Source organism: Trypanosoma melophagium (assembly GCF_022059095.1).
Source record: "Trypanosoma melophagium isolate St. Kilda chromosome Unknown ctg2segment0, whole genome shotgun sequence".
NCBI classification, from domain to species: Eukaryota; Euglenozoa; class Kinetoplastea; order Trypanosomatida; family Trypanosomatidae; genus Trypanosoma; species Trypanosoma melophagium.
This window is the reverse complement of record NW_027125149.1, coordinates 986,861-1,010,990: the sequence shown is the minus strand read 5'-3', so window position 1 is coordinate 1,010,990 and position 24,130 is coordinate 986,861. Positions and strand designations below refer to the sequence as shown.

At 40.3% G+C, this 24,130-nt stretch overlaps 13 protein-coding genes across 13 annotated transcripts; all 13 read left to right on the top strand.

The window, feature by feature from the left end:
- Positions 1-153: 153 nt before the first annotated feature.
- Positions 154-1,839, top strand: LSM04_000493 (Aldehyde dehydrogenase domain; the record flags this gene model as incomplete). Its single annotated transcript, XM_067336460.1, has 1 exon — positions 154-1,839. The coding sequence occupies one exon, from the start codon at positions 154-156 to the stop codon at positions 1,837-1,839; it is 1,686 nt and encodes a 561-aa protein (XP_067192304.1).
- Positions 1,840-2,556: 717 nt separating this feature from the next.
- On the top strand, positions 2,557-3,117 carry LSM04_003216 (uncharacterized protein; the record flags this gene model as incomplete). The annotated part of the gene is made up of 1 exon (XM_067336459.1): positions 2,557-3,117. One exon carries the CDS (start codon positions 2,557-2,559, stop codon positions 3,115-3,117), a length of 561 nt encoding a protein of 186 aa, XP_067192465.1.
- Positions 3,118-6,163: 3,046 nt separating this feature from the next.
- On the top strand, positions 6,164-7,282 carry LSM04_000644 (uncharacterized protein; the record flags this gene model as incomplete). Its single annotated transcript, XM_067336458.1, has 1 exon — positions 6,164-7,282. One exon carries the CDS (start codon positions 6,164-6,166, stop codon positions 7,280-7,282), a length of 1,119 nt encoding a protein of 372 aa, XP_067192316.1.
- A 458-nt stretch (positions 7,283-7,740) lies between these two features.
- Positions 7,741-8,667, top strand: LSM04_001500 (uncharacterized protein; the record flags this gene model as incomplete). Its single annotated transcript, XM_067336456.1, has 1 exon — positions 7,741-8,667. One exon carries the CDS (start codon positions 7,741-7,743, stop codon positions 8,665-8,667), a length of 927 nt encoding a protein of 308 aa, XP_067192367.1.
- Positions 8,668-9,177: 510 nt separating this feature from the next.
- On the top strand, positions 9,178-11,289 carry LSM04_003798 (AMP-dependent synthetase/ligase; the record flags this gene model as incomplete). Its single annotated transcript, XM_067336455.1, has 1 exon — positions 9,178-11,289. The coding sequence occupies one exon, from the start codon at positions 9,178-9,180 to the stop codon at positions 11,287-11,289; it is 2,112 nt and encodes a 703-aa protein (XP_067192496.1).
- Positions 11,290-12,886: 1,597 nt separating this feature from the next.
- LSM04_006177 (uncharacterized protein) lies at positions 12,887-13,351 on the top strand (the record flags this gene model as incomplete). Its single annotated transcript, XM_067336454.1, has 1 exon — positions 12,887-13,351. The coding sequence occupies one exon, from the start codon at positions 12,887-12,889 to the stop codon at positions 13,349-13,351; it is 465 nt and encodes a 154-aa protein (XP_067192615.1).
- Positions 13,352-13,793: 442 nt separating this feature from the next.
- Positions 13,794-14,042, top strand: LSM04_004733 (Ribosomal protein L38e; the record flags this gene model as incomplete). The annotated part of the gene is made up of 1 exon (XM_067336453.1): positions 13,794-14,042. One exon carries the CDS (start codon positions 13,794-13,796, stop codon positions 14,040-14,042), a length of 249 nt encoding a protein of 82 aa, XP_067192545.1.
- A 402-nt stretch (positions 14,043-14,444) lies between these two features.
- Positions 14,445-15,371, top strand: LSM04_003235 (uncharacterized protein; the record flags this gene model as incomplete). Its single annotated transcript, XM_067336452.1, has 1 exon — positions 14,445-15,371. One exon carries the CDS (start codon positions 14,445-14,447, stop codon positions 15,369-15,371), a length of 927 nt encoding a protein of 308 aa, XP_067192466.1.
- An 887-nt stretch (positions 15,372-16,258) lies between these two features.
- Positions 16,259-16,597, top strand: LSM04_007730 (uncharacterized protein; the record flags this gene model as incomplete). The annotated part of the gene is made up of 1 exon (XM_067336451.1): positions 16,259-16,597. The coding sequence occupies one exon, from the start codon at positions 16,259-16,261 to the stop codon at positions 16,595-16,597; it is 339 nt and encodes a 112-aa protein (XP_067192705.1).
- A 24-nt stretch (positions 16,598-16,621) lies between these two features.
- On the top strand, positions 16,622-17,134 carry LSM04_001446 (uncharacterized protein; the record flags this gene model as incomplete). Its single annotated transcript, XM_067336450.1, has 2 exons — positions 16,622-16,652; positions 16,743-17,134. 2 exons carry the CDS (start codon positions 16,622-16,624, stop codon positions 17,132-17,134), a joined length of 423 nt encoding a protein of 140 aa, XP_067192363.1.
- A 283-nt stretch (positions 17,135-17,417) lies between these two features.
- On the top strand, positions 17,418-19,478 carry LSM04_000885 (putative zinc-RING and/or ribbon; the record flags this gene model as incomplete). Its single annotated transcript, XM_067336449.1, has 1 exon — positions 17,418-19,478. One exon carries the CDS (start codon positions 17,418-17,420, stop codon positions 19,476-19,478), a length of 2,061 nt encoding a protein of 686 aa, XP_067192333.1.
- A 469-nt stretch (positions 19,479-19,947) lies between these two features.
- Positions 19,948-20,436, top strand: LSM04_009119 (uncharacterized protein; the record flags this gene model as incomplete). Its single annotated transcript, XM_067336448.1, has 1 exon — positions 19,948-20,436. The coding sequence occupies one exon, from the start codon at positions 19,948-19,950 to the stop codon at positions 20,434-20,436; it is 489 nt and encodes a 162-aa protein (XP_067192782.1).
- A 434-nt stretch (positions 20,437-20,870) lies between these two features.
- On the top strand, positions 20,871-22,340 carry LSM04_004822 (uncharacterized protein; the record flags this gene model as incomplete). The annotated part of the gene is made up of 1 exon (XM_067336447.1): positions 20,871-22,340. The coding sequence occupies one exon, from the start codon at positions 20,871-20,873 to the stop codon at positions 22,338-22,340; it is 1,470 nt and encodes a 489-aa protein (XP_067192551.1).
- Between the last annotated feature and the right edge of the window lie 1,790 nt (positions 22,341-24,130).

Here is a 24,130-nt window from a genome sequence, read left to right as displayed (position 1 = left end):
TTCTCCTACTTTCATTCCAGTTGCCAGCCTCCTTCTGCTTCTTTCTTCTTTACGGTTTCTCTCTCTCTTTTTTCCCCCTTCATTCTTCTCTGATAACACAGTCTGAGTCAACAACCACTACCAACTCTTTCAGTTAATTCACAGCCTAATTCGATGCTCCGCCGCTCCCTGACGCTCGCCTACGCCTACGCTCGGGTCCCACCGATTGTAAATGAGCCGATGGACGCCTTCGAGCCAAACTCCCCTTCCGCCAATGGCACCCTCAACGCCTGCAGAAAACTGCGCGAGACGGTCACGGACTGTCCCATCGTTATTGGTGGCAAAGAGTACCGCACCGACAATGTTATTCGCCGCATGATTCCATCTGACCACAAACATCATCTCGCAACAGCATACAACGCCACACCAGAGATGGCAAATACTGCCATAGACACCGCGCTAAAGGCAGCCCGTACGTGGAGTCAGACATCCTTCAGGGAACGTGCAGCTGTATTTCTTCATGCAGCACATCTGATATCCACAAAGTATCGTCACGATCTTCGTGCGGCGACCATGCTGGGACAAAGCAAAAATCCTTTTCAGGCGGAAATTGATGTAATTGCTGAAACATGCGACTTTTTACGTTTTTCAGTGAAATACGCAGAGCAGTTATACCATGATCAACCAATTTCCCCTAGCAGTGGAGCTATTTGGAACTCAATGGAATACCGTCCTCTTGAGGGTTTCGTTTCGGCTATTGCACCATTTAACTTCAGTGCCATTGCTGCTAACCTTGTTGCTTGCCCTGCACTAATGGGAAATGTCGTACTATGGAAGCCATCACCAAATGCGGTGCTTTCAAATTATATGTTGTATAAAGTATTTGAAGAGGCAGGACTCCCAGCAGGTGTGGTAAATTTTATGCCATGTGAACCAGATGTTATGACACAAGTTGTGAATGCTCATCCAGAGTTGGCAGGTGTGGCTTTTACAGGTTCTACTAATGTATTTCTTTCTATTAATAAGCAAATTTACGCTCAATTGGAGAAATATCGCAATATTCCTCGTGTGAGTGGTGAAACTGGTGGTAAAGACTTCCATTTAATTCACCCATCTGCTGATATGAAACTTGCAGCGGCTTTGACAGTGCGAGGTGCATTTGAATTTCAAGGTCAAAAATGCAGTGCGACATCACGGCTTTACGCTCCGAAGAGCCAGTGGGAGACGTTGAAGAAGTATATGCTTGATGTTCATGGAGAACTTAAAATGGGACAACCAGATGATTTTAAGAGTTTCTTATGCGCTGTTATTGATGAGGTCGCTTTTGAACGAAACAAGAAGTATATTGACATTGCCAAGGCAGATTCCTCAACGTATAAACTTATTGCTGGTGGTAACTGCGATAAGTCACAAGGGTGGTTTGTACAGCCTACTATTTTTGAGGCTAAAGACTCTCAGGCACAATTGCTCCGTGAAGAGATCTTTGGTCCCATATTAACTGTTTACGTGTATGATGATGGTAAACCGGGATTCTGGGAGGATGTGTGCCATACCATTAACTCCAGTACGAAGTATGCACTCACTGGTAGCATCTTTTCGCAAGATCGTCAAGCTATTACAGACGCTACATCAAAACACTTACGGTATGCGGCTGGAAATTACTACATCAATGACAAGTGCACTGGTGCAGTTGTGGGTCAGCAGCCATTTGGTGGCGCACGCGCGAGTGGATCAAATGACAAGCCTGGTAGCCCACTCTTCCTAACACGATGGGTATCAGCTCGTACAATTAAGGAGAACTTTGACCACAGTTCACAGGTCTCATACCCCCATCAGCTTCCGGACAATGTGGTTGTTTAAGTAAAAAGATACTAAGATAGGATTCAGAAAAAAGAAAAAAACAAACAAAACCAAGACGCATGAGGATAGAATATGTTTTTCTTTATTATATTTTTATTTTGCTCCGATCTGATGGTCTAGCTATTGTATCATATACATGCGTATATGATATAATATCTATATATATTTAATAGAAAGGTATTTTTTTTTTAACACTTATTTTTGATTTTAAGATATTGTTGCAGAAGACCGGGTTGGAATCATTTTTTTTTTCATTTTTTTCTGATTAGGAAGTGAAAAAAAAGGAGGAGGCATGCAGTGCGAATTTTGTTTTTTTGTGTTTGTGTTTTTGGGTAACATGTGAGTACGATTCCCATTAAGCCAAGAAACATGGATGCGTATGTACTCCAACATACGAGATGACATGTGTTTTTTTCTGATCTTACTCTTTTCTAAGAAAGAATTTAATATCTCATTTTATTTTCATTCACTTCTTAAGGTCCCCCTTTTTTTTCTTTGTTTCCACTGTCTCTCTCCTTTTTTTCTTTCTTTCTTTCTTCCCTTTTTCACACCCACACCCCGCACACATTCGCGTACGTACGTACGTACGTACGTATGTATAAATAGACATAGAGTCGAGGGAAGGTTGCTGCAACAGCATCGCTGGGAACACCAACTCTCGTACTGCGAAAGCACAAACAAATTAAAACTGCGAAAAATAAATTGAAGAATAAAACAATGTCGCGTCGCCGAGACCCAAACGCACATTTAACTAACTTCATCAATCGCCTCAGTGACCAATCTCGTCTGGCCAGTGTCCAGTCCCGCACGGACACTGATCAGAACCGCGGCTCTGGCCGGTACGCCCTCTCGATTCCCGGACGGGTGGTGTTGCCCACCGCCCCCACACGTGGCCGCTCCCTCCTGCCGCGGGTGGACAATAATAATAATAATAATAATAATAATAATAATAATAATAATAATGATAATAATGGGCAACAGGGCGGGAATCGAGAGGGCTCGGACGAAGAGATCCGCGAGCACTCAAACGAAAGTGACGCATCCAACGAACAGCCGCCCCTGCCAGACTCCCAGACGTGTGTTCCGTGTGACCGCTGTTGGGCCAGCAGTTCTTCGCCCAACGCCCCCAGCGGGCCGTGCGTGCATGACACGACAGTTCGCTCCGACGAGGAGGACGACACCAAACCGCCAGTCCCAACCGAACAAGGTCGCGGTGGAAGTGTCAGCAGGACCCTCCTGCCGAGACGCAAGCATGACAGAGCGAGTGAAGAGAAATAAAAAATGATGATCCTTTTTTTTGTTGTTGTTTCTCAGGCTCTCTTTCTTGCGTACATATGTATATGCACACACAGAAAAACAAACACACGAACACATACACGCACACACAAAGTGCCTGTCTCTGTGTCTCTATTTTTTTTTTTTTTTGTAAGCGTATGAACTTTGAAAAAGGGATGTGTTCTGTTTTCTTTAATATTTTGTTTTCGTTACGTTTGAGCATATGGAATCTTTGCCCTTCATTCGGGTAAACTTTTCTATCGCATAGAACTTCTTTTCGACTCGAAAAGAAAAATTTGAGTTTGAGGGGTGGGGAAACAAAGAAAGGGAACTAACTCGTGTTTACAAGAGCAAGGACATGTGTGTCAAAATACAACAAAAAGAGTGGCAAGAGAAGTCGGAGGTGGAGGATGGAACTATTTCGAAAATACGAAAAAAAAAAAAAAAATATATATATATATATATATATATATATATATAGAGGTAAATATACCAAACGAAAGAGAGTGTTTGGATTTCCTTGAACGAATAAAGTGACACCCTTTTGGTGCTGCGACCGCATATTCTCCTATGTTGTGCTACAGATTCGGTTTTTTTTTGTTTTTTGGTTTTGATCACTCGTACTGCTGCTATAATTTCTACCGTGTTTTTGTCTCAGTGTTTCTTGTTTTTTCCCTGCATTTGGATTTTTCTCCTCGTCTGTATTCCAGTTTGTGTTAATGGATTATATGTGTGTGCTTTCCTTCAAAGGGTAATGAGTCTTACATACCGTGGAATAGGACAGTTTGACCTGGAAAGGCATTTATTTGTTTTCCTTGACATGTGGTAGTCTACATCACCAGCTTATCATAATGATTTTTTAAATACCTTTTATCTGTTTTTATTTATCTTTTTCTATATTGTCATCGAGTCTGTTTTTCGTATTTCTGTGTGCTATTTGTTTTTTTTTTCAGATATATTTGGTGAGAGCTCATTTCGCCGACTCCTTCTTTGTAGTACATGTACAGACTGAAGCAGGGATGGAAACAAGCAAACTGTTGTAGTAGTAGCAGGAGCAATTTTTTTAAGCCAAACCGAAAAAAAATACATATATATATATATATATATATATATATATATATATATATATATATATATATAGGATATATGCAATATAAAAAAAAAGTTAGAGAACAACTGGGTTGGGTAGACTGATAGTAATGCCGCATCCGTTTCTAATATCTCATGCCCATTTTTTTTATTTGTATTTTTATTTACTTTTACGCGTCCTGTATTGAAAAAGTATCTATTTTCACTCTGATAGTCGCGCTCCTTTTCATGCGATCGCAAGATTTCTTTTTGTTTCTTTCTTATTTATTTTCACTTTGTCCTGTGTTTCCTTTTTTTGAGTATTTTTCTTCTTTAATTGTATCTGTATTTGTATTTTTCTTTTTCTTCCCCTCCTTTCCCCCCTCCCCTACTTTTTTTCGTTTTATTGTTACTGCTTCATTTTTTTCTTTTTTTGGACTGTGTGTGTGTGTCAAATCACAGTTGTATGGGCCCATTACTGATTGGGTACTATAACATCTGTTTTTTTTTTTTTTTAAGACACGTGATGTAATTTTTCATTCTTTATGTTTTTTTTTTTGTGTATTATAACTCTTACAGACACGTAGCTCTCTCCCTTTGTGTGTATGTGTATGTTTGTGTGAGTTTTTTTTTTTGCGTGGATTTTGTACTTAGTTTGATTTTGTTTTAACCGCACTTGTGGGCTCTTCAGCCTGTAAGTGTTTTTTTTTTAATTTCCCTATTCTGGTAGACATGAAGCTACCATTTGAAACGTTTTTTAATGCTTTTATTTAATTTAATTCTCTCTCGTCCTTTTTTGTGTATATCCCTCTTTCTCTTCTTTCTTTTCCCCTATATATATATATATATATATATATATATATATATATATATATAGTGTATATGCTTGTGTCTGTGTGTGTGTGTCTATTTGGCTCTCCCCTGATGGTGGATCCCAGTGATGAAAGAAACACAAATTATCCGCACATGCGTGTAATGGGAGGAAGAGAGAGAAGAGGAAAGACAAGAAATAAATTAGGGTGAATCTGTAGATATTGTGAAATGAATTCACAGGAAAAAAAAATAAATAAAAGGAAATCTATATTACTACAAGGTGAGAAAAAATGAGTAGAGGAGAACCAATTTAATCAAATCATATTGGTAACAAAAATTATTTTGAGCAATAAGTATAAAAGAATAGAAGACAAAAAGAAGAAAGGCTAAGCGAATGAAGATAAGGAGCGTGTGTTCTTTGTTAAGGTCTGTTTTTTGTTTTTTTTTTTGTTTGTTCTTCGTCTTTCGTTCCCGTGTGTGTATGGACTCCAGCTCTACGTGGTTCTTCTCGCAGAAAATTGGGCCAACACCAACACAGGCAGCGGAAAAAGTGAAAACGAAAATAAGAAGATTAAAGGTCAACTATATTTTGATATTAATATGAGAAAAAAAAAGACCATATGTTCCGACATGCACAAATAATACTCAAAATAGAAATATTTCTTTTTTAAGAGTGTGTGCATATAATAATGGACGTATGTGTTGTCACTGGAATGTGCTACTTTTATTTGTTTTATTTACTCCTATTGTTCATTCTATTTACATTCGCACGAAACAATGAATGGAAAAGTGATCTACCTATCTGTATATATATGGATATATATATACATATATATGTATATATATATATCCATTTTTTCCCTTTTTTATCTATTCTCTCTTCTATCGTTTTGCCGCGATTTCTGGTGATGAGTTCGTTGCTTGTTTCGTCAGCTTTTCGTTTTCTCTGTACTTTTTTCTCTCTCTGCATGTGTGATTGTGTGTAGAGAGTGGAGAGTATTTATTTAAAGTACATAGACATATAATAAAAGAGTTTATTAGAGAAAGAGAGAGCGAGAGAGGAATACGAAGTAAGGAAAGCGCAAAGAGGAGGAAAATAAAATAAAGGAGAAACACAAGCAAAATCAAAAAAAAAAAAAACGAATTAACGAAGACGAAAGAGATTCCTATGCGTAATAGCACACCTCTCATCTTTGATGTTCCACCTCTTTTCAGGGTAGAGTCTATCATTGGACAAGGATCATATGGTGCAGTATGTAAGGCCGTCTACGACACTGACAAGATTGCCATTAAAAAGATTCCAAACTACGCAAAGAGTGAGGAGACAGCTCGTCGTGTTTTGCGAGAAATTGAAATATTACAGAATCTGCAGTTTTGTGAACAAGTAGTGGGATGTCGCTTGTTATTCCGACCGACGAGTTGTGAGAAGGATGTTTACATGGTAATGGATTACGTCCCTTCAGATCTTTCAACCGTTGTAAAGAATAAATCTATCCCTCTACAGGAGAATGTAATTCGGTATATAACTTGTCAAATGCTTCTTGCCCTCCGTGCGATGCACCGCTGTAAAGTCTTGCACCGTGATTTGTCTACACGTAACATACTCATCAACCACAGTTCACAAGTTTTTGTGTGTGACTTTGGTCTTAGTCGTTTCTTTGATCCGGATGAGCAACTCTCTTTTGGCGTCGTTACACAATGGTACCGTGCTCCTGAGATTATTCTTGACGCTGAATACGATGCGGCAAATGATATTTGGAGTGTTGGTGTAATTGTGTCTGAATTATTACTTCGTCGTTATTTATTCCCTGGCAAATGCAATGACTCTGCTGATCAACTGAACCTTATCTTTCATCTGGTGGGTACACCACCATCGTCAGTATTCGACCAAGGACAACCATTTGCTCGAGCATCTGTTAATGCCAAAAATTATGCCTTATCAGTGATAGAACGACGACCATGTCAGTCCATACTACGCGAAGTTCTTTCCCACTCGCCTCTATTACAAGGAAAAGATGGGGAAAAGTCACTTGTTATCGATCTCGTAGAAAAACTGCTTTCATTTAACCCGCGTGATCGTCCAACAGCTGATGAGGCACTATTACATCCATGGTTTCAACCATGTCGTGATTTTATTGATGAGATGATTGCAGCACAAGATGATCATCAGCCAACACCACAGTTTTCTTCAAGTAGTTCCCTATCTATGGAGGAAGTAGTGCAGAAGATTGAAGAACTTGTTCCATTATTCTCTGAAGAACTCCTTATCAGTGAAGAAGAAGCTTAAACTATGCGTAGGTTTTTTTTCTGAAAAAAAAAAAAGAGGAAGTGACAAAGAGAATTGTTCTACATTAATATAGTTTTTTTTAAAAGAATATGTTATTGATAATGTTACACACATATGCATATACGTTTCTCTGTCTGTATATTTGTATATTTATTTCATTTTACTTTGTTCTTTTTTTTTTCTTTATTTTTTTGTTTCTCCTCGTGCCTTTCCGTTGGAGGGATAGTGATCCGTCTCGGCGCTGCTCTCCCCTCTGCGCGAGCGCTGCCCCTCTAGTTAAGGAAACACAAAAAAGGAGGAGATCGAGAGGACGAAAATACATTATAATATCCACACTTAGGAACATACAGACACGCAAACCGATATATATATATATATATATATATATATATATACTCTTACTCAGAGAAAAAGAAAGAGAGAGACGGGTAATACATAGTTGCATACATTAGTAGACCATGTTGCGATGTAGTTGCATTCTGCGCGACAAATCCATGTTCGCGGCGAAACGGCGTGTCATTGTACCGATTCAACCAACGCCTAACTTTCCTGCGCACTTCATTAAGGCCGCCTTTACAACAGATCCTTTGAAGGAGAAACAGAAGGCGCGATTTTCCTCCGGTGGTGAGGCGATGCGCGAGGTGCAGGATATCCCCAAGAACCTTGAGGGTGAGCGGTCGCGGCGGGAGCTGATGTCTCGCGGGGACACGGAGTTTGAGGCCCTCGTGGAGTTTATCCAAGGCGCCTCGTACGATCAACTCATCTCTGGCCGCCGCTTCAAGAAGGTGTATGACGCGCTGTCGGAGAACGACGACATGTTCGTCTGGCTCTGCCACACTGCCATGTCGGTGCTGAACCCCGGCGATGTGCGGTCGCGGCTCGTCTACCACCACCTCCGCACCCTCGCAGAGGCCGTCGCGGCGGGTGAAATGACGCAGCGGACGGCCTTCCGGTTTTACGAGTCGGCGGTGCGGAGTCCGGCGTATCGGGCGGTGGCGGCGCGGCAACTCGAGGGGGGCGCCGCCACGCGACTGGCGGGCATCAGCGCCGCGGCGGACGTCATGCGGCGGATGGGACTCGCCCGCCGTCCAATGTCGTCGTACTTTGAGTTGTACCAGCGCATTGTGGAGCGGTCGGAGGCGATGACGCCGTGGGGATTCCCGCCGCTCTTTCAGTTCGAGGAACGTCTCGCACTGGAGCCAAGACTCAAGTTCTTCTCCCGTGCCGCACAGCAGACACTCGCGCGACGACGACGCGGGAACATCATGTCCCCACACACCATTCTACAGGGACGACGCATCTTTTGGATTCCACCAACATGGAATCGCGCCGGACGATTCTTAGGACCACACGTGACACTCTACCCCGGTATGACACCAGACTAGTTTACAAATATATACTACCCACAGTGTAGTATCCTCGTTACACCGTGTTTGTTTGTTTTATTATCTCTCTTTCTTTTGGCCGTCGCGTGTTCGTTTTTTTTTTCTTTTTCTGTGTGTGTACTTGGTTTGTTTCTTTTTTCGCGATTTGAATGTTTGCTTGGGTTTAACATCTCTTTGCTTCTTTTTTTTCCCCTTGTTATTGTATTGCAACATTTTCATGTTGTTGCGAATCGTAATGTCTGGCGCATGTTATGTGGTACGCCTGAGAACGTTATTTCCAAGGTAAGAGGACAAACATAAAAAGGAGAGTGAAGAGGAGTAAACTCAAGGTGTTTGTGTGTGTGGGCCAAATTAAAACAAAAAATAGCTTTAACGGAAGAACGATAGGTAATTAACAACAAAGCAAAAAAGAAAAGAAAAAGATAAAAACCATCTGTGCTTTTTTTTTTTTTTGATATATATATTTCGTTCTACATTAGAAAGGAAAAAAACAGAAAAAGTTGGTGAAAAATGGGTGGGTGTGTCGCATCTTTACTGGACAAGAAGAATGAGTGGAGTCTTGTTGATTTTCCCGAATACCAGGCGTTTACGCGCCTCAAGAAGCAAACAGAACCTGTACCAGGAACAGAAAAAGTGAATGCGTCTGCGATCTATCGCATGGTTGGAACATCTGATGAAGAACACAGAAAACTTGTTCATGATTACTATCATGGTGAAACACCATCGCAGTGTTTGTTTAGACTATGTAAGGAGCGGGGAAGTAGGACAGTTATGTTGTACCGTGTCCTAAAGGGAATTGAGCGCAACACTGTAACAGATAAATATGGAAAAGAAAAGACTCTTGAAACGTATGTATTTGAACCAAATCATCGTACAATTACTTATACCGAGCTATGGAAAAAAATAGAATGTTTGGGTAAAGGTCTCACAGAGATTGGACTAAAAAAGGGACAATTTGTTGCAATCTATGAGGATACACGTTGGGAATGGTTTTGTACGGCTCACGCCATTTGGGCATGCCAAATGGTTGCCACAACGGTGTACGCTAATTTGGGCGACGATGCTCTTGTTTATGCATTAAAAGAGTCTCAATGCAGCGCTATTGTATGTAATGGCAAAAATGTCAAAAAAATTATATCATTGAATAAAAGTCATGGTCTGGATGATACTATAATTTTGTACCTTGATGATCTTCCGGAGGGTACGGACACAACAGGTTTTAAAGTTTATCGCTGGAATGATGTGATGAATAAGGGTGAGAGTAGTAATAATCCAACAGGAGATCTTCCAGGCCCTGAAAACTGTGATGACACTTCCCTTGTCATGTATACAAGTGGTACAACGGGGAATCCAAAGGGTGTTAAGCACACACATGGAACTTTGGGAAGTGGTTTTAAGGCTTTAAGTCATCGTGTACTAGATCTTTTAGGAGAGGTAAAAGAACCAGAAACATATTGTTCATATTTACCTCTAGCCCATATTATGGAACTTGGAGTGTTAACTATTTTTGTTATTCGGGGTTGTGTTATTGGTTTTGGAAATCCACGTACACTAACAAATAATTTTGCGAAACCTCATGGTGATTTTGCAGAATACCGTCCTGTTATTGTTGTTGCTGTCCCACGTATTTTTGTCACCATAAAGAAGGCTGTGGAAGCGAAACTACCGCCACCTGGTTCATTTAAACGAACCATCTTTGATCGTGCTTATCGGTCCCGACTCAAGGCACTTAAAGAGGGGAAAGATACACCATATTATAATACAAAGGTGTTTGCACAAATTCGTGAAGCACTTGGTGGTAGGGTACGTGTAATGTTATCTGGAGGTGGTCCAATGAGCCCTTCAACACAAGAGTTTGTGAATGTTGTCTTTGGTATGATTGTGCAAGGATGGGGACTAACAGAAACTGTCTGTTGTGGTGGAATTCAAAGAACAGGGAACCTTCAATATGATAATGTTGGACAGTTACTCAAGTCTGTTGAACTTCGACTCCTAGACACACCTGAGTACCGCCACACTGACAAACCTGAACCACGTGGTGAAATTTTGCTGCGTGGACCCTTTCTTTTTAAAGGGTATTACAAACAGGATGAAATAACCAAGGAGTGTATGGATGATGAAGGTTGGTTCCATACGGGTGATGTGGGAAGTCTTGCAGAAAATGGAACCGTGCGCATTGTAGGTCGCGTTAAGGCTCTTGCAAAGAATTCGAATGGTGAATACCTTGCCTTGGAGGTACTGGAAGCTACTTACGGCCAGAATGACCTATGCACTCCAAACGGAGTTTGTGTTTTGGTTCATCCCGGACGAAGCTATATTGCCGCTATTGCGATTACAACCGAAGATCTTACAATGCAGTTTGCACAGAAGAATCATATTTCTGGTAAATTCCCGGAAATTCTTGATAATCCAGAATTTCGCCAGAAGGTAACTGAGTCATTCCAGGCAACAGCCCGAAAGGCTGGACGTAAGAGTTTCGAAATAGTACAAAATGTGCGATTATTGGCAGATGAATGGACTCCCGAGAATGATGTGCTGACAGCCGCTATGAAGTTAAAACGACGTGTGATTGACGTTCGATACAAGGATGTGATAGAGGATCTTTTCAAAGAAGATTTGTAACCTCAATTTTTTTATTGATCTGCTTTTCTTTTTATCCCTCGGACATGTGATTTTTTTTTTTTTTGTGTGTGTGTGTTTGATGTTATATCTAGTGCATTCTTATTGTTTTTCTTCTTCCGTGTTTTCACCCATCTTTTACTGATTTTTTTTTCTTATCTTGTGCGTGTTTTTTTGTTTTCATTTCATTTAGTTTTTTTTGTTCATCTTCAGCGCTCCTTCTTTTGTTTTTGTCTTTATTTTTCCTCTACTTTTTTTTTCTCTTTCCCTTTTTATTCACTCACTTTCAATGGTCCCCGTTTGTTGTATTTTCTGCCGAGAACACACGAGAAAAAAGACGAAGTGAAGAAATTAAATAGCTCATCGCCTCTATCATCACAGTGGAGGAGAGATCCTCCACATTTAAGGAGGAAGTATGGCAAAAAAAAAAAAAAAATCGCAAAACCAACTTGTTTGAAAAGAAGAACAGGAAGTGAATTATGAGTTGCAGGTTTCGCGCAAAGCCGGAAATCTTTTTTTTCACTATTTTTCGTTGCTGTTCACTCTTTTTTTTTTTTTTCTATGCCGTGATAATTTGAAGAAAAAAAGGAATGATTTTTTTTTTACTTTTCAGATTCTCCTATTAACAATTGCTGTTGTCAATTATGTTGAATCTTTTTTTACCTTTGTCCTTATTACTACTAACTACCTGATGTGAGGTCCATTCCCTACTCTGAAAAAGACAAAAAAAACTTTGGATGTTGAATGAGGTGGAATATTGGTAGTGGACATCAGTTGTATTTTTCTCAGGATCGAATGTCTGAAGTAGGAAAACGAATGGCACCAAAACTACTGCAAGAAAAAAGAACAAAAAAAAGAAAAAAAAGGAATGTGTCTTCATTATTTCTGTTGATCTAAAGGATGTGTGTGGATATTGTAGCCTATTGTTTGAAAGGTAAAAGAAAAATAAAGTTACACGCTATTCTCTCTTTCCATGGTGAGAAGACTAGATGAGTGTAGTGGATGAGGTGATAAGGGCGTACATACGTAAATCTGTGTGTGTGTGTGTGTTTGTCTAAGGAAGAAATACAGAATAGAAGGCTACCACGGCAGGAGATCGACATGTTCTTTCTCCCTTTGCTTGAAATTTCTTACTAATATTGAATGATTATATATCTTCACATATATATTTTAATGTTCCTGGTTGATTGCGATTTTTTTTTTATTGGGGGGTCTTTTGTGGAAAATGTTTTTCATACTCTGTCGCAGCATGGCACGTTCTGCCTGCGATGGATACATGGGATCGTGTGTGATATCATAATATTAGCGCCTTTGGCGTTCTATTACCCTCCCATTGTTTTTTTTTTCTTTTACATATGTTTATACACATACTCTTTGTTTGTGTGTATCTGTATATATGAAATGGTGTTCATCTCTTTCCTTTCGTTATCATCCCCTTTTTTTCCTCTTTTTTCTTCTTTATTTTTTCCGTTATCGTCATCATCCATATTACCGTGGTCATCCTTGTGTTGGCTCAGTAGTAGAGCAGGGTTGTAGCAAGATACGGGGTTGAGTTCTTATTTGTACGTTCTTCTTCTTTTTCCTCGTTGATTCCCCCGGGATGTTGCGTCGTTGTTGCCTGCGTCGCTTTGGCAGCCACCAGCAGCACAGCGGGCGGGAGCAGCAGCGCATCACCCGCGAGCGGCAGCGGCGTATTTTGTACGACGCCGCTGGGAACGTGCGGCTCTCGGGGCTTCTATTCCTCGCGTGGGAGGACTTCCACGTCCCGCTGCTCGCCATCGGCGGCGGACTTGTCCTCTTCGTCGCGTACAACCGCCTCGTCGTGTGGCTCGCGGCGCGGGAGGCGGCGGGGGAGCGGCAGCTCGACGCGGAGAGTGAGGCGGCGGCGCGGGAGTCCGGGCGGCTCAAGGACGAGCGCTTCCTCATCAAGCCGCGCCGGCAGCTGGAGGACCCGGACTTTCTAAACGTCCCATCATACGCAGGGAAGGGCGTCTACTCAAGCAAGCTCTTCACGGACGAAACCGCAAGCTCAGATCCACTCTTTGCAGAGAAGCGGAGGAACTGACAGGCGGTCTTCACTTCCCCTTCCCTCCAGTAACGTGATGGTGGTGGTGGGGAAAACCGCATGGTGATCATAGCCTTCCTATTAGGCACCGTGCACTGATTTTGTCGTTATTTATTTATTTATTTATTTATTTTGATTATTGTTGCAGTTGGTGGTTGTTTTTCTTTGGTATTCAATATTGTGTCCCTGTCTTCTCATCTCTCTTCTCTCCGTGACGGTGTATATGTGTGTGTAGCGATACATGTTTCCATCAAAGTTCCTAGAAACTATATGTACGGTTTCGTTTTTTTTTCTTCCTGTTTTCGGTTGTTGTATTCCTTTCTTTTTGCTCTTCTATTTCTTTTCTGTCCTATTTTCGTATGTTATATATATATATATATATATATATATTGATTTTTTTTTCTTGTTTTCTTTTCATATAGGAGAGATACCGTCGTGAAAGATGCCCCGTGAGATCAAGAACCTGAAGGAGTTTCTCACCATCTGCTCTCGTAAGGACGTACGATGCGTGAAGGTGAAGCAGAACCCGAAGCAGACAAAGTTCAAGGTGCGCTGCAGCCGCTATCTGTACACACTGGTCATTGCTGACAAGAAGAAAGCAGAAAAGATTGAGCGCTCCATCCATCCGGCGGTGAAGAAGATCACTGTTACTGCACGCTCCCACGCCAAGACAAACGCCGGCAGCAAGTAAGAGACAAAAAGAAAAGGACGGAAACGGTGACGTCATGATTGATGTGTGAAGAGCAGTAGGGGCTCCTACTGATGATATCTCTTTTTACTTTCCGATTTTTATTATTTATTTTTATTTTTATGATTTTCTCATCTGTAGTCGTATGTTAAATTTATATTTTCACCCCCCAATACGTTTGCTTTTATTTTTACTGTCATTTCTTGTTGTTTGCTCTTGATAGTCTCTTTTTTTTCTCCGTTTCTTTTTTTCCGTTTTCGTCTTTCGTATTATAAATGATGCACTTTTCGTGCGGACTCATCCTACCCACCAAAACTAAAAAAAAAAGAACAGAAAAACCAAGGTGTGTGAAACGCCACACCGTAAGCGGCTGTGTGCTACACGGCTTGCATTACCTCCTTACCAATGCGTCGCTTCGGAGTAGTGACACGTTGGTCATTCTTATTGCTGGAGGTGCCACCGCCACATCTCGTCGTACCTGTAACAGCAATAAGAGCGTATCATGTACAAAGTGCCTATCCCGGTGTTGTTCCTGCTATATCGTCGTCCTGGTGTGAAAGGGTGAGAACGCTGTTTTCAGACGGTTTCAAAGGAATGGAGAATTTTCATCCCGAAGGATCCGGAGACATACAAAGGAATTCAATTGCATCATCGCCACCACCACCACCACCACCATCACATACCGCCATGAATACTTTATCCTCTTCCCTGCCTTCAACATTCTGCAATGCGGCAACACAAAAGACGCTCACTGCAAGAGATTTATTCCCTGATACACAATCCCTTTTTCCTGACGTAAGGTTGGTGACCACACCTTCAACGAGTTGGGCAAAAGTAATGGGGGTTCAACCAATGATGCGAGTAAAACATGACTCTGAACGTGCTGACGTCGGTCAGCATGGGCAAAATTATTCTCAACAACCCCAGTCCGGCTCCTTTCCTCGTATTTCACAAGCGACAAATACGTCGGCAACGGCATCCTCAAAGGAATACGAGGATGCTAAGCGGTATGCATATGCTTATGAAATATGGCGCCAACGGAACGAAATATTACAACAGATGGAATTGGATTTAATGCGACTTAAAGATGGTGTACAATATTTGCGAAGTCTACAGGAGGAGGACTTGGAACGTACTATGAAGAGGGCAACAAAGTTCTCATTTTTTGTCTTTTTCCCTTTTGTGTTACTAACAACTATTATTCTTTTCATCGACGCGGCATTTTATAATGCAGAACTGAAACATCTTCGTCTAGTTGACTACGATGCGTGGTTAAAGAAACAGGGTGGAGAAGTTGCTAGCAGTGAAACTATTCCCAAGATCAGGAAATAGAGGTGAAAGCACTAAAATTCAGCTTCATTTTTATTCATGGAATTAATACAGATCTGTACAAAACAATACTCAGAGTATCAAACAAAGACTATTTACTCTAACAATTAATTTGTTTTTGCATCCATTCTTTTTTACCTAACCATTTTAGTCGCACTCAGGTTTTCCTGGGCAAAGCGGAAAAAAAAAGAAACATGTCCGTCACAGGTGTAATACCAGAAGCAGAATGGCAACAATAATTCAAGATCAAGTATTGACAATATCAGGATTGTGGGGCGTCTTTTGGAATATTTAGCAGTATGAAAAATTACCGCCGTTGTGGAATCGTTATGCGCTCTAAATGTTCGATAACATGTGACTCTATTACAGGGCATTACGGCAACAAACCACAGCCAGTCTGTTCAATATGCTTTGACATCATCGAAAAGCAAAAAAAAAAAAGGTTCTCACATATTTCTAGACAATAAACATCATCCCTCACACATCGCAACAGCAATGATTCTATTTTTACAACAACTCAACAAGATTTTAGCACGACATTAAAAGAACAGGAGTCATACATAAATCAACTTGAGCAAGAACTCACAGTTGAAAGAAGCATTCGCAAGGCGTTAGAGGATAAGTTACAATAGGAAACGGCGGCAAATATAAAGGATAAGAACGCAAACCTTCAACAAATAAAAGATCTGCGTGATTAGCTCTCTTGGCTAACAACTGACATAATCGAAAAACAACAACAAATAAACCCGAATACTTCTGCCAAAACAAACAGTAATAATATTGAAAATGATGTAAACACCAAGAAACCAACTTCAAACAAGAAATTAGGCAAACTCCCAGGAAAAAACATACATGAAGAAACCGATCAATTATCCGAACGTTTTAACGAAATGGAGCAGCAACTACGAGCGAACAATTGTGAAAACATGCAACTGCGTGAACAGCTGCAGGCCAGTACGGAGGAGCTGCATTCTCAGCTGGAGACCGTGGGCCGCGAGCGTGACAGACTGCGGGAACAGCTGCGTGCTTTGGAAGAGTGTAATGGGTGTCGATTAGTTAATGTTAAAATGGAAGATGATTTAGACAAACGTCCGTTGGAAGTTTTGGCGTCTGATTTCTGTGATTCTCTTGATTCTTCTGTCCTTGTTTCTTGTAAAGATGTTGAAGCCTTACGTACATGGGAAAAACGTTTAAAGCATTGGAGTTCTACTTTGCGAAATAAGGAGTAGAAACTTTTTTCTGCGGTGTATAAGATGCGTGCAAAGGTGGAGGAACTAGATTCTCGTTAACGATCCTTGAAATTAAATTGTGATGGTTCATTTGTTAAACCAATTGCAACTTTAAGTTTTGCAGATTATAGTAGGGAATCTAAAGTGCGTGAAGTTTCTCCCGGTGGAACTGTACAAGAGTCTAAATTGAAAGATATCTCACCTCAGGTTGTGGGTGGTTCTTCGCAGGAGCATTTACTTCGTGCGACGGAGGCGTATGGGGATTTATTCTTTCACCATATTCTTGAAGATTGTGGTGCTGATATACCTGTGGCCGAGGTAAATCTTCAGTCTTCTCCAAAGAGTGAAACTCCTTTAGAGCGAACAATTTCCATGCTTCATAAATTTGAACGTATTTGTAGTCCCTCTCGAGATGACAGTAATGTGGAAGTGGATTGCGTGAGGTCTTGTCGTCGCGAGGGTATTGGAAGTAATTATCGTGAACGTGGTCTGGAAGCCTTTAGACGGCTTGAGAGAGCTATGGATGCACTGTCATAGCTTGTAGTTTTTTTTATTTTCTTTCTATCGAGCTGGTTTTGTTTATTGAGTGTTTTTATTGTATTTGTTTCTTTTTTTTACTAGTAGCTTGTCTTTTGTTTTTTAGACTTTTTTTTTTGGTTTTTGTGAGGGATTTTAAATCTTTGATATGAATGTTTTTTTTAATTTGATTTTTGTATTTTTGTGTTATATATTTTTAATTTCTCTCTTTTTGTGTAGTGTTGCGTTTTGACGCAAGAGAAAAGGAAATACCCTGGAAAGGGGTATGCCTGTGTTGGAGACCATGCATGCAAATAATGTCTTTAGCAACGGTGAGACCGACCTCATGTTTAGTGCTCGTATAGATGATGATCTTACACATGATGATAGTGTTGCGAAGGTAACGGCCCTGCTGCAGCGTTTGCGGTCTGCTCTTGAAGATCTCCAAATTACTGAAATTGCGAATCAAAGAGCATCTGATAGTTGTAGCGATGAAGAGGCATACGTGCAGGCAGAGAAGCAGCAGCAGCAACAGCAATTACGAGAACAGTATCAAATGCGTCTTCGTTATCTAGAATGGTTGCAACGATTCGTGAAAAAACAAGAACTTGTACTGCTTAGGTTGCAACAAGTGACCGATTTTCCACAGTCCAAACTCTCTGCTGAGCAGAATGTAATAGAAAATAATCCTGTATTGTTAGATTCGCTGAAGATGGAAAAAGTGGAATGTGAAACAAGCAAAAGTCACATGATACCCACTTTACATGAGGCTAAAGAACCTCGTAGTCCTCTTGGAGATTTGGCGTTACAACGTGATGCTTTGAACTCCGGGGATTCTACAGACTATGCAGATTTAAAGATTGTGGAATGCAGGGATCCAGATGGTGTCACACCAATAATGAGTGATACTGGGATGAGTTCTGTTGCGCAGCAGGTGCTCGAATCAGGTATTCAATGGCAGAATTTTCGCACCTGGCAACCTTCGCAGGTTTCTCTTCTTGCGAATGTCGTGCAACCCTCTGGTGGGGAGTCATCCCCTGTACGTCATATATTGTGTCTTTCAACAGTTGTGTGTGAAAAACCGCGTGGGATACGTGCGAAGGATGCCGCCCTACATGTGCAAGGTAGATATTGCAAGAGTTGTTTATCTCCTCTACGCAAACGACATTTTCCATTTCCCAGTTGGAAAGCGGCAAGATTCTGTTATTATACTGGGATGTACTATTGTACTAGGTGTCATACAGGGAAAAAAAGTGTTATACCAGCGCGTGTATTGCATTCATGGGATTTTGAACCACAACCTGTTTGTAATGAAGCCCTTGATTTTTTGGAACTACAACGTGATCGACCACTTTACTTTGTATCTGCAGTAAATCCTGCTCTTTACCATCAAGTACAACTTTTGTATATGTTACGATTCATGCGATTACAAGTAGTGGCATTACGTGAAGTAGGTATACAATGCCACGTGTTTCGTCATCTTTTTTACGGTGAAAATGCATCAGGACAATTGAATTCTGATGAAAAAAAAAGAGTTGGATCATCCAATTCAACAGATATTCCTAGTTATAAGTTACATATAAAGTCTTTTGTACCGAACGAGAAGCGTTATTTGATGGAAGATAGTGAGGTTTGGTCACTCGCTGATCTTGAGGATATCTGGAACTGTGAGAGAGAAGAATTTATGAGACTCGTTACTCCACCATCCATCGCTCTTATGGAAGAATCGGCATACAACCGCGTACTCACAGTTATCGCTGGTAAATGTAAGTCAGCTTTGTTTCTTAAGCGTCTTAGAGCACATATGGTGTATCACATTTTACAAAAACGATGCGCTGTTTGTGTTCGGAATAGTCTAGATCTCTGTCGTTGGTGTAGCCCCCCCGATATTTTGGCAATATTTGAGCAACGCAAAGAACTGGAGAAATCACAAGGTCAAAAAGATGATACAGGTATTACTACATCATCTTTATTTGCTATTTCTTCTTCTATGGTTTCATCTCAAGACTCTTCAGATGAAATGCTTACTATTGCACCACATCTCTACAGTGTTTGGTCATTTGATTTGGTGCATGTTCGTGCTTGTCCAAGTTGTGGCGCTTGTTATCATAAACGTTGTTTTTACAAATTACAGAAAGAGATGTCAGGAGTAATGTGGTGTAGGCGTTGTTTCCCCAACCGCCTAATTAATAGAAATGGTAATAATAGTGGTACTGGTAAGGGCAGTAGCAACAACAACAACGACAACGGTAAGACAAATGAAAATGCTGCATTAGATGTGGGTAAATGTAACCATCCCACAGAAGAAAAAAAAATATCATTTAAAGTATCAAGTAGCACATGCTCAAACGAACATGATGCATGAGAATACAAACGAGATGTGAGTATGTTGCTGTGGTTTTTTTTTTTAATTCCTGGAGCAGCAATATTGTCTCTGTATATTAAGTTGTTCGACTTTTTTTTTGTATTATCTATCTATCTATCTATCTAATTGCAAAGTTATGGGTGTGTTTCGGTTTTTCTGTTTTTTTTTTCACAAAAGAAAAGGAAGAGGAGGGAGCAGTGTGATATTTTTGCAACGTCAGTTATGGCCCTAACAAGTCTTTTTTTTTCCTACTGCTTTATTATGCATTTATATTTATACAACGCTATTTTTCTTGTTGTACAGTATTTTAATCATGTAACTTCTCCAATAAAGGGGATAATGGAATTATCAGATGCTGTTTCTTCTATTATAAATTGTTTTTTTTTATTGGAAATCTCTTCTTTGGGGGTTCTCTGTTTTTTTTTCTCTTATTTTATTTATGTTTTTGTAGTGAACAATGAGACTATAAATGGACACAGATGAGCGGATTGACCGTTTGAGAGAGGAACTGCAAATCATACGCCATCAGTTGGGTTTGGCAAAAGCTGAGGTAGCGCAATACCAACGTTTATTACTACAGCAGTCTCAATCATCGCCTCCACTCAATGATAAAGAAATGGATCAGGTGATGAATGTTGGTACACCACGGTTCTCAAAGCACCAGTTGGACAGCACTTTGATGAATAAGAAATATGATGATGATATTGTAGATGGTGATAGTGTCTCTTGCCTGGTGCCCTATCACGCCTCAATAGAGCCATCTAGGCAGTGTCATACTAAATACTGTACTCATGAGGGAAATGTGGTGTACAAGTTTGTGCCACCGCTAGAGTTTTTACCAGCAGTCTTTGTCGCAGTGTACCGTGATGTTATTGAGGTTATCGAAAAGTACGCACAGTTGTATCACCGTTTTGCAGGTGATAATGCTCTCTCAGTGACCCAGCAGATGCAACAGTAACATCGGAAGTAATGTCTTGGAGTTGGTGGCATTTAAACTTGTATTTTGACAAGAGTAAGTAAAGCTTTACTGTACCTGTATTTATTTTGCTGTGGAAGCATATACTTACTCATATGCTTAATGCGTACCCTTCTTTTCTGTCATTTTTTTTTTTTGCTTTTTATAATTATGATATCTATTTTCTGTTTTTTTTTTTTTTTTGTGGCGTTATTTGAATATCCTCTCTTTCTTTTTCTTCTTATTATTCTCATTGTGGTGTGATGTAAAGAAAGCAGTCAGTGCGAGGTGAGAAGAAGAATCCTTAAGAAACGTACGTCTAACTGTAGTAGAAAGCTCAATTAAAGTGGGTCATTTTTTTTTTTCATTTTTGCCATCCAACGAATATTAAATCATTTTAAGTACGAATTGAAAGTAGAACACAACCATTAAAAGAAATGGTGTCTTCAGATTATTCTATAGTAACTTCAGATGACGCCATGTCAGTAGTTCGCTACAATAATCTTCTTGCGCGTGTTATCGAGCTTGAGGCTCGACAAGAAGAGCGTGATAAAGCCCATAATGCTGTTGCTGCTAGTGTTGAACAAGGCTCGTTTATCTTGAAGCCCATGAAAGAGAAAACACAAAATCATTGGATAAATCTTCCAGGTGGGCGATATTCCAGAGATCTTATTGATGTAGGAGGAGATAATGATGAGAGACAGGTGTCCCAGTGTACGGCTTTTGTACGTACACTAATGTTGCAGGTAGAACGTCTGGAGGAACAGCTTGCACAGATGTCGGAGAAGCATGAGGCACTTCAGCAATCTTTTAAGGCTCAAGAACAGCAACTGGAAGAGTTGAAGGCATCGAAGGGGAATGAGAACCCAACCAGGGAGATTCCTGTTCGTTCCATCGACAGTTTAAATGTAAAGTCAATTGATAAACGAGTTTGTATGCTTGTAGACAATCGTATGGCGAAATGGCGAGAGGAGGTCCTTGCGGAAGTTGCTGCCATGATAAGAAAAAGTCAGCTGACTGACAAAGAAAGAGGAGGAGAAAGAAGAATGAATGACAGCGATAGGAATTATGCTGGTCGTCAGGGAGGAGGAGGAGGCGTGGGCATCACGGCCTATCCATTGTCGTCAGTCGGCGAGAGTGCGGAGGGGGGCGATAGCAACACCATCGCCAGCACGAACAGTAGTGGCCGGGGGAGTCCCCGCAGCGATGAGGGTGTCGGCCCCCTCGGCCGGGTCCTCGAGCCCCTCGTCCACCCCCGCCTTCCCCCCTTCCCAAAACCTTCTCAGTTCTCCCGGCCCTCGCAGGACCCTCAACTGCCGCCGGTGAACGGGTGCGGAAGTGTCACATCCCCGCCGGTCGGCGGTATTCTTCTCTCGACACTCCACAAGACATCACAGCGGGGAAGCGTCGGTTCACTCAGCAGCGTCAACGGCGGGGGTGCGCCAGGGATAAGCGTGAGTTTCTCATCCCAGCTAAGCACCGCCAGGCCGCAGCTCCAACGCTCCTCCCAGCGAAATATTCCCCAAGGAAGGAGAGGCCAGAGAAAAAGCGACCTCTCCCGTTCAGCCGTGTTGGAATCGGATGCCGTTGTCGTAGAGGAAGATGAAAATAATGATAAGAGTCTCTGCAATATACTAGGCGATTATGTGGGACAGCCAAACACCACAGCCACAATCAAGGAGAATCGTCTCCCTTCTCTGGGGGCGGGTCGCCGTAAGAAACAACGATGCCTACCAAAGCCTCTTGACGGTGAGCTGCTCATTAGAGCACAAGCCGAAATTTTGAAAATGCACATGCGACGCATGGCTGAAGAACTGGCGGCCGAAGAAGAGGAAGAGGAGGAAGAGGAGAAAAAGCAGAAAAAAGGACAAGAAAGAGGAAGTGGTAAAGGAAGCAACCTCCAATGATCCACCGTCACAGCCACATACCCAATCATACCCAAAGGTTCCGTGTCCCTCCTCTTCTGTGCCAGACCAATACTCAAACGAAGTACTTCCACTCTCTCAGTGTCCATCGGTTTGGTACCATAAGACCTCATGTAAAAGATTACCATCAATAGGTACAACCGGTACTCCCATAATCTTTACTGGAACTGATACCACTTCCAGAAATTTTGTTACTTCTTCGTTATCGCGTGTAGGTACAACGCCACGAAGAAAATAAAAGGTTTCTTGTTCTTATGTTTCCTAAGATTATTATTATCATTAGTATCATAGTGCTGTACTAACATTAGTTCCAGTACTGAGAATACTCCTTTTCAAAAGGAGAGCATATATTTGGGTAATACTCAGTCTTGCTGTTCTTATATAGCATTTGAGCCCTTCGCATTTTTTCTTTTTCCTTTTGATACTCTTGATTGCAGCGATTTGTTACATATATTTTTCTCTTTTTTTTTCGAAAACTAATTGGTTTACACGTTTCAATGTTGTTTGTGGGAATGTGTTTTAATGTGTAAATATTGTAGGCCGTAGTTCACGTTTTATTAGTTTTGGTGATGAGCTTTTTTTTTTGTTTTTACCATGAGGAAAAATATTCAGAGGCGATCAAACAATCGACCAGAATTAAATTATTATTATTATTATTATTATTATTATTATTATTATTATTATTATTATTATTATTATTATTATTATTATTGTTGTTATTATTATTATTATTATTATTATTATTATTATTATTATTATTATTGTTGTTATTATTATTATTATTATTATTATTATTCTCTCTTTTAGCAATAACTGCGTGTACACGTGGTGTTTGTGGTGAGTGGATGATGCAGAGAGTGTGAAGGGAGTTTAACTGTACGTGTCGCATACCAAAAAACGAAAAAAAAAGAGAGAATTAACTGTATATATATATATATATATATATATATATATATATATATGTATATTTGTTTATTTATAATTATATTGGTATAAATGTTTACAGGTGTGAATTTTTTCTTGACTATATGTCTTGAAAGGTGGATAGTATAAATGGATAGAAGTGTTAAACTGAGGGGTGAGGCGTTAACGAAAAGAATGATGACACGAGAATTAACAGAAGTAGAAGTAAGGATGGCAGTTATAACAACAACAGATAAGATGTTTCACGAAACAGTTTGTGGGGCTCGTTAAAAACAAAAATCATTTTTGATGTATGATAGTCCGTATATTACCTGTGATAGGAAAAGGGGGAAAAAAAAGGAGCGTTCTGTAAGTGGAGTGTATATAAATATATGTATATATAAACACACTCTGATTTGCATAAAAGCGTAGAACAATATTTTTGTGAAACAGTTCATTTGCTGTTTGACACATTGTTTTTTTTTTCGTTTTTTTTTTTTGATTTTTCCAATTTTTTTTATTACTGGTATCTTCGATTTTTTTTTCCGTTTTCAGTTGTGAGTGGCCGCAATTGACGGTACACTTCTTTTATTATTATTATTATTATTATTATTATTTCCTTTTAATTTTGTCTTTTTGTTTATTTCATTGGGCAGGTATATGACTTTTCATTTAATTACTGCACCTCAGACATGATTGAAAGAAATTGTCTATACAAAGATGTAAATTGTATTTTATGATGTTGTACGGTGAAAGTGAAGAGGTGCAATTTATTTCTATTCCCTCTTTTATTATTTTGTTTCACGGATACTTCTGTATGTATACATTTGTTTATGTGTGTCTTTGTGAAATAAAAGGAAAAGAAAAGA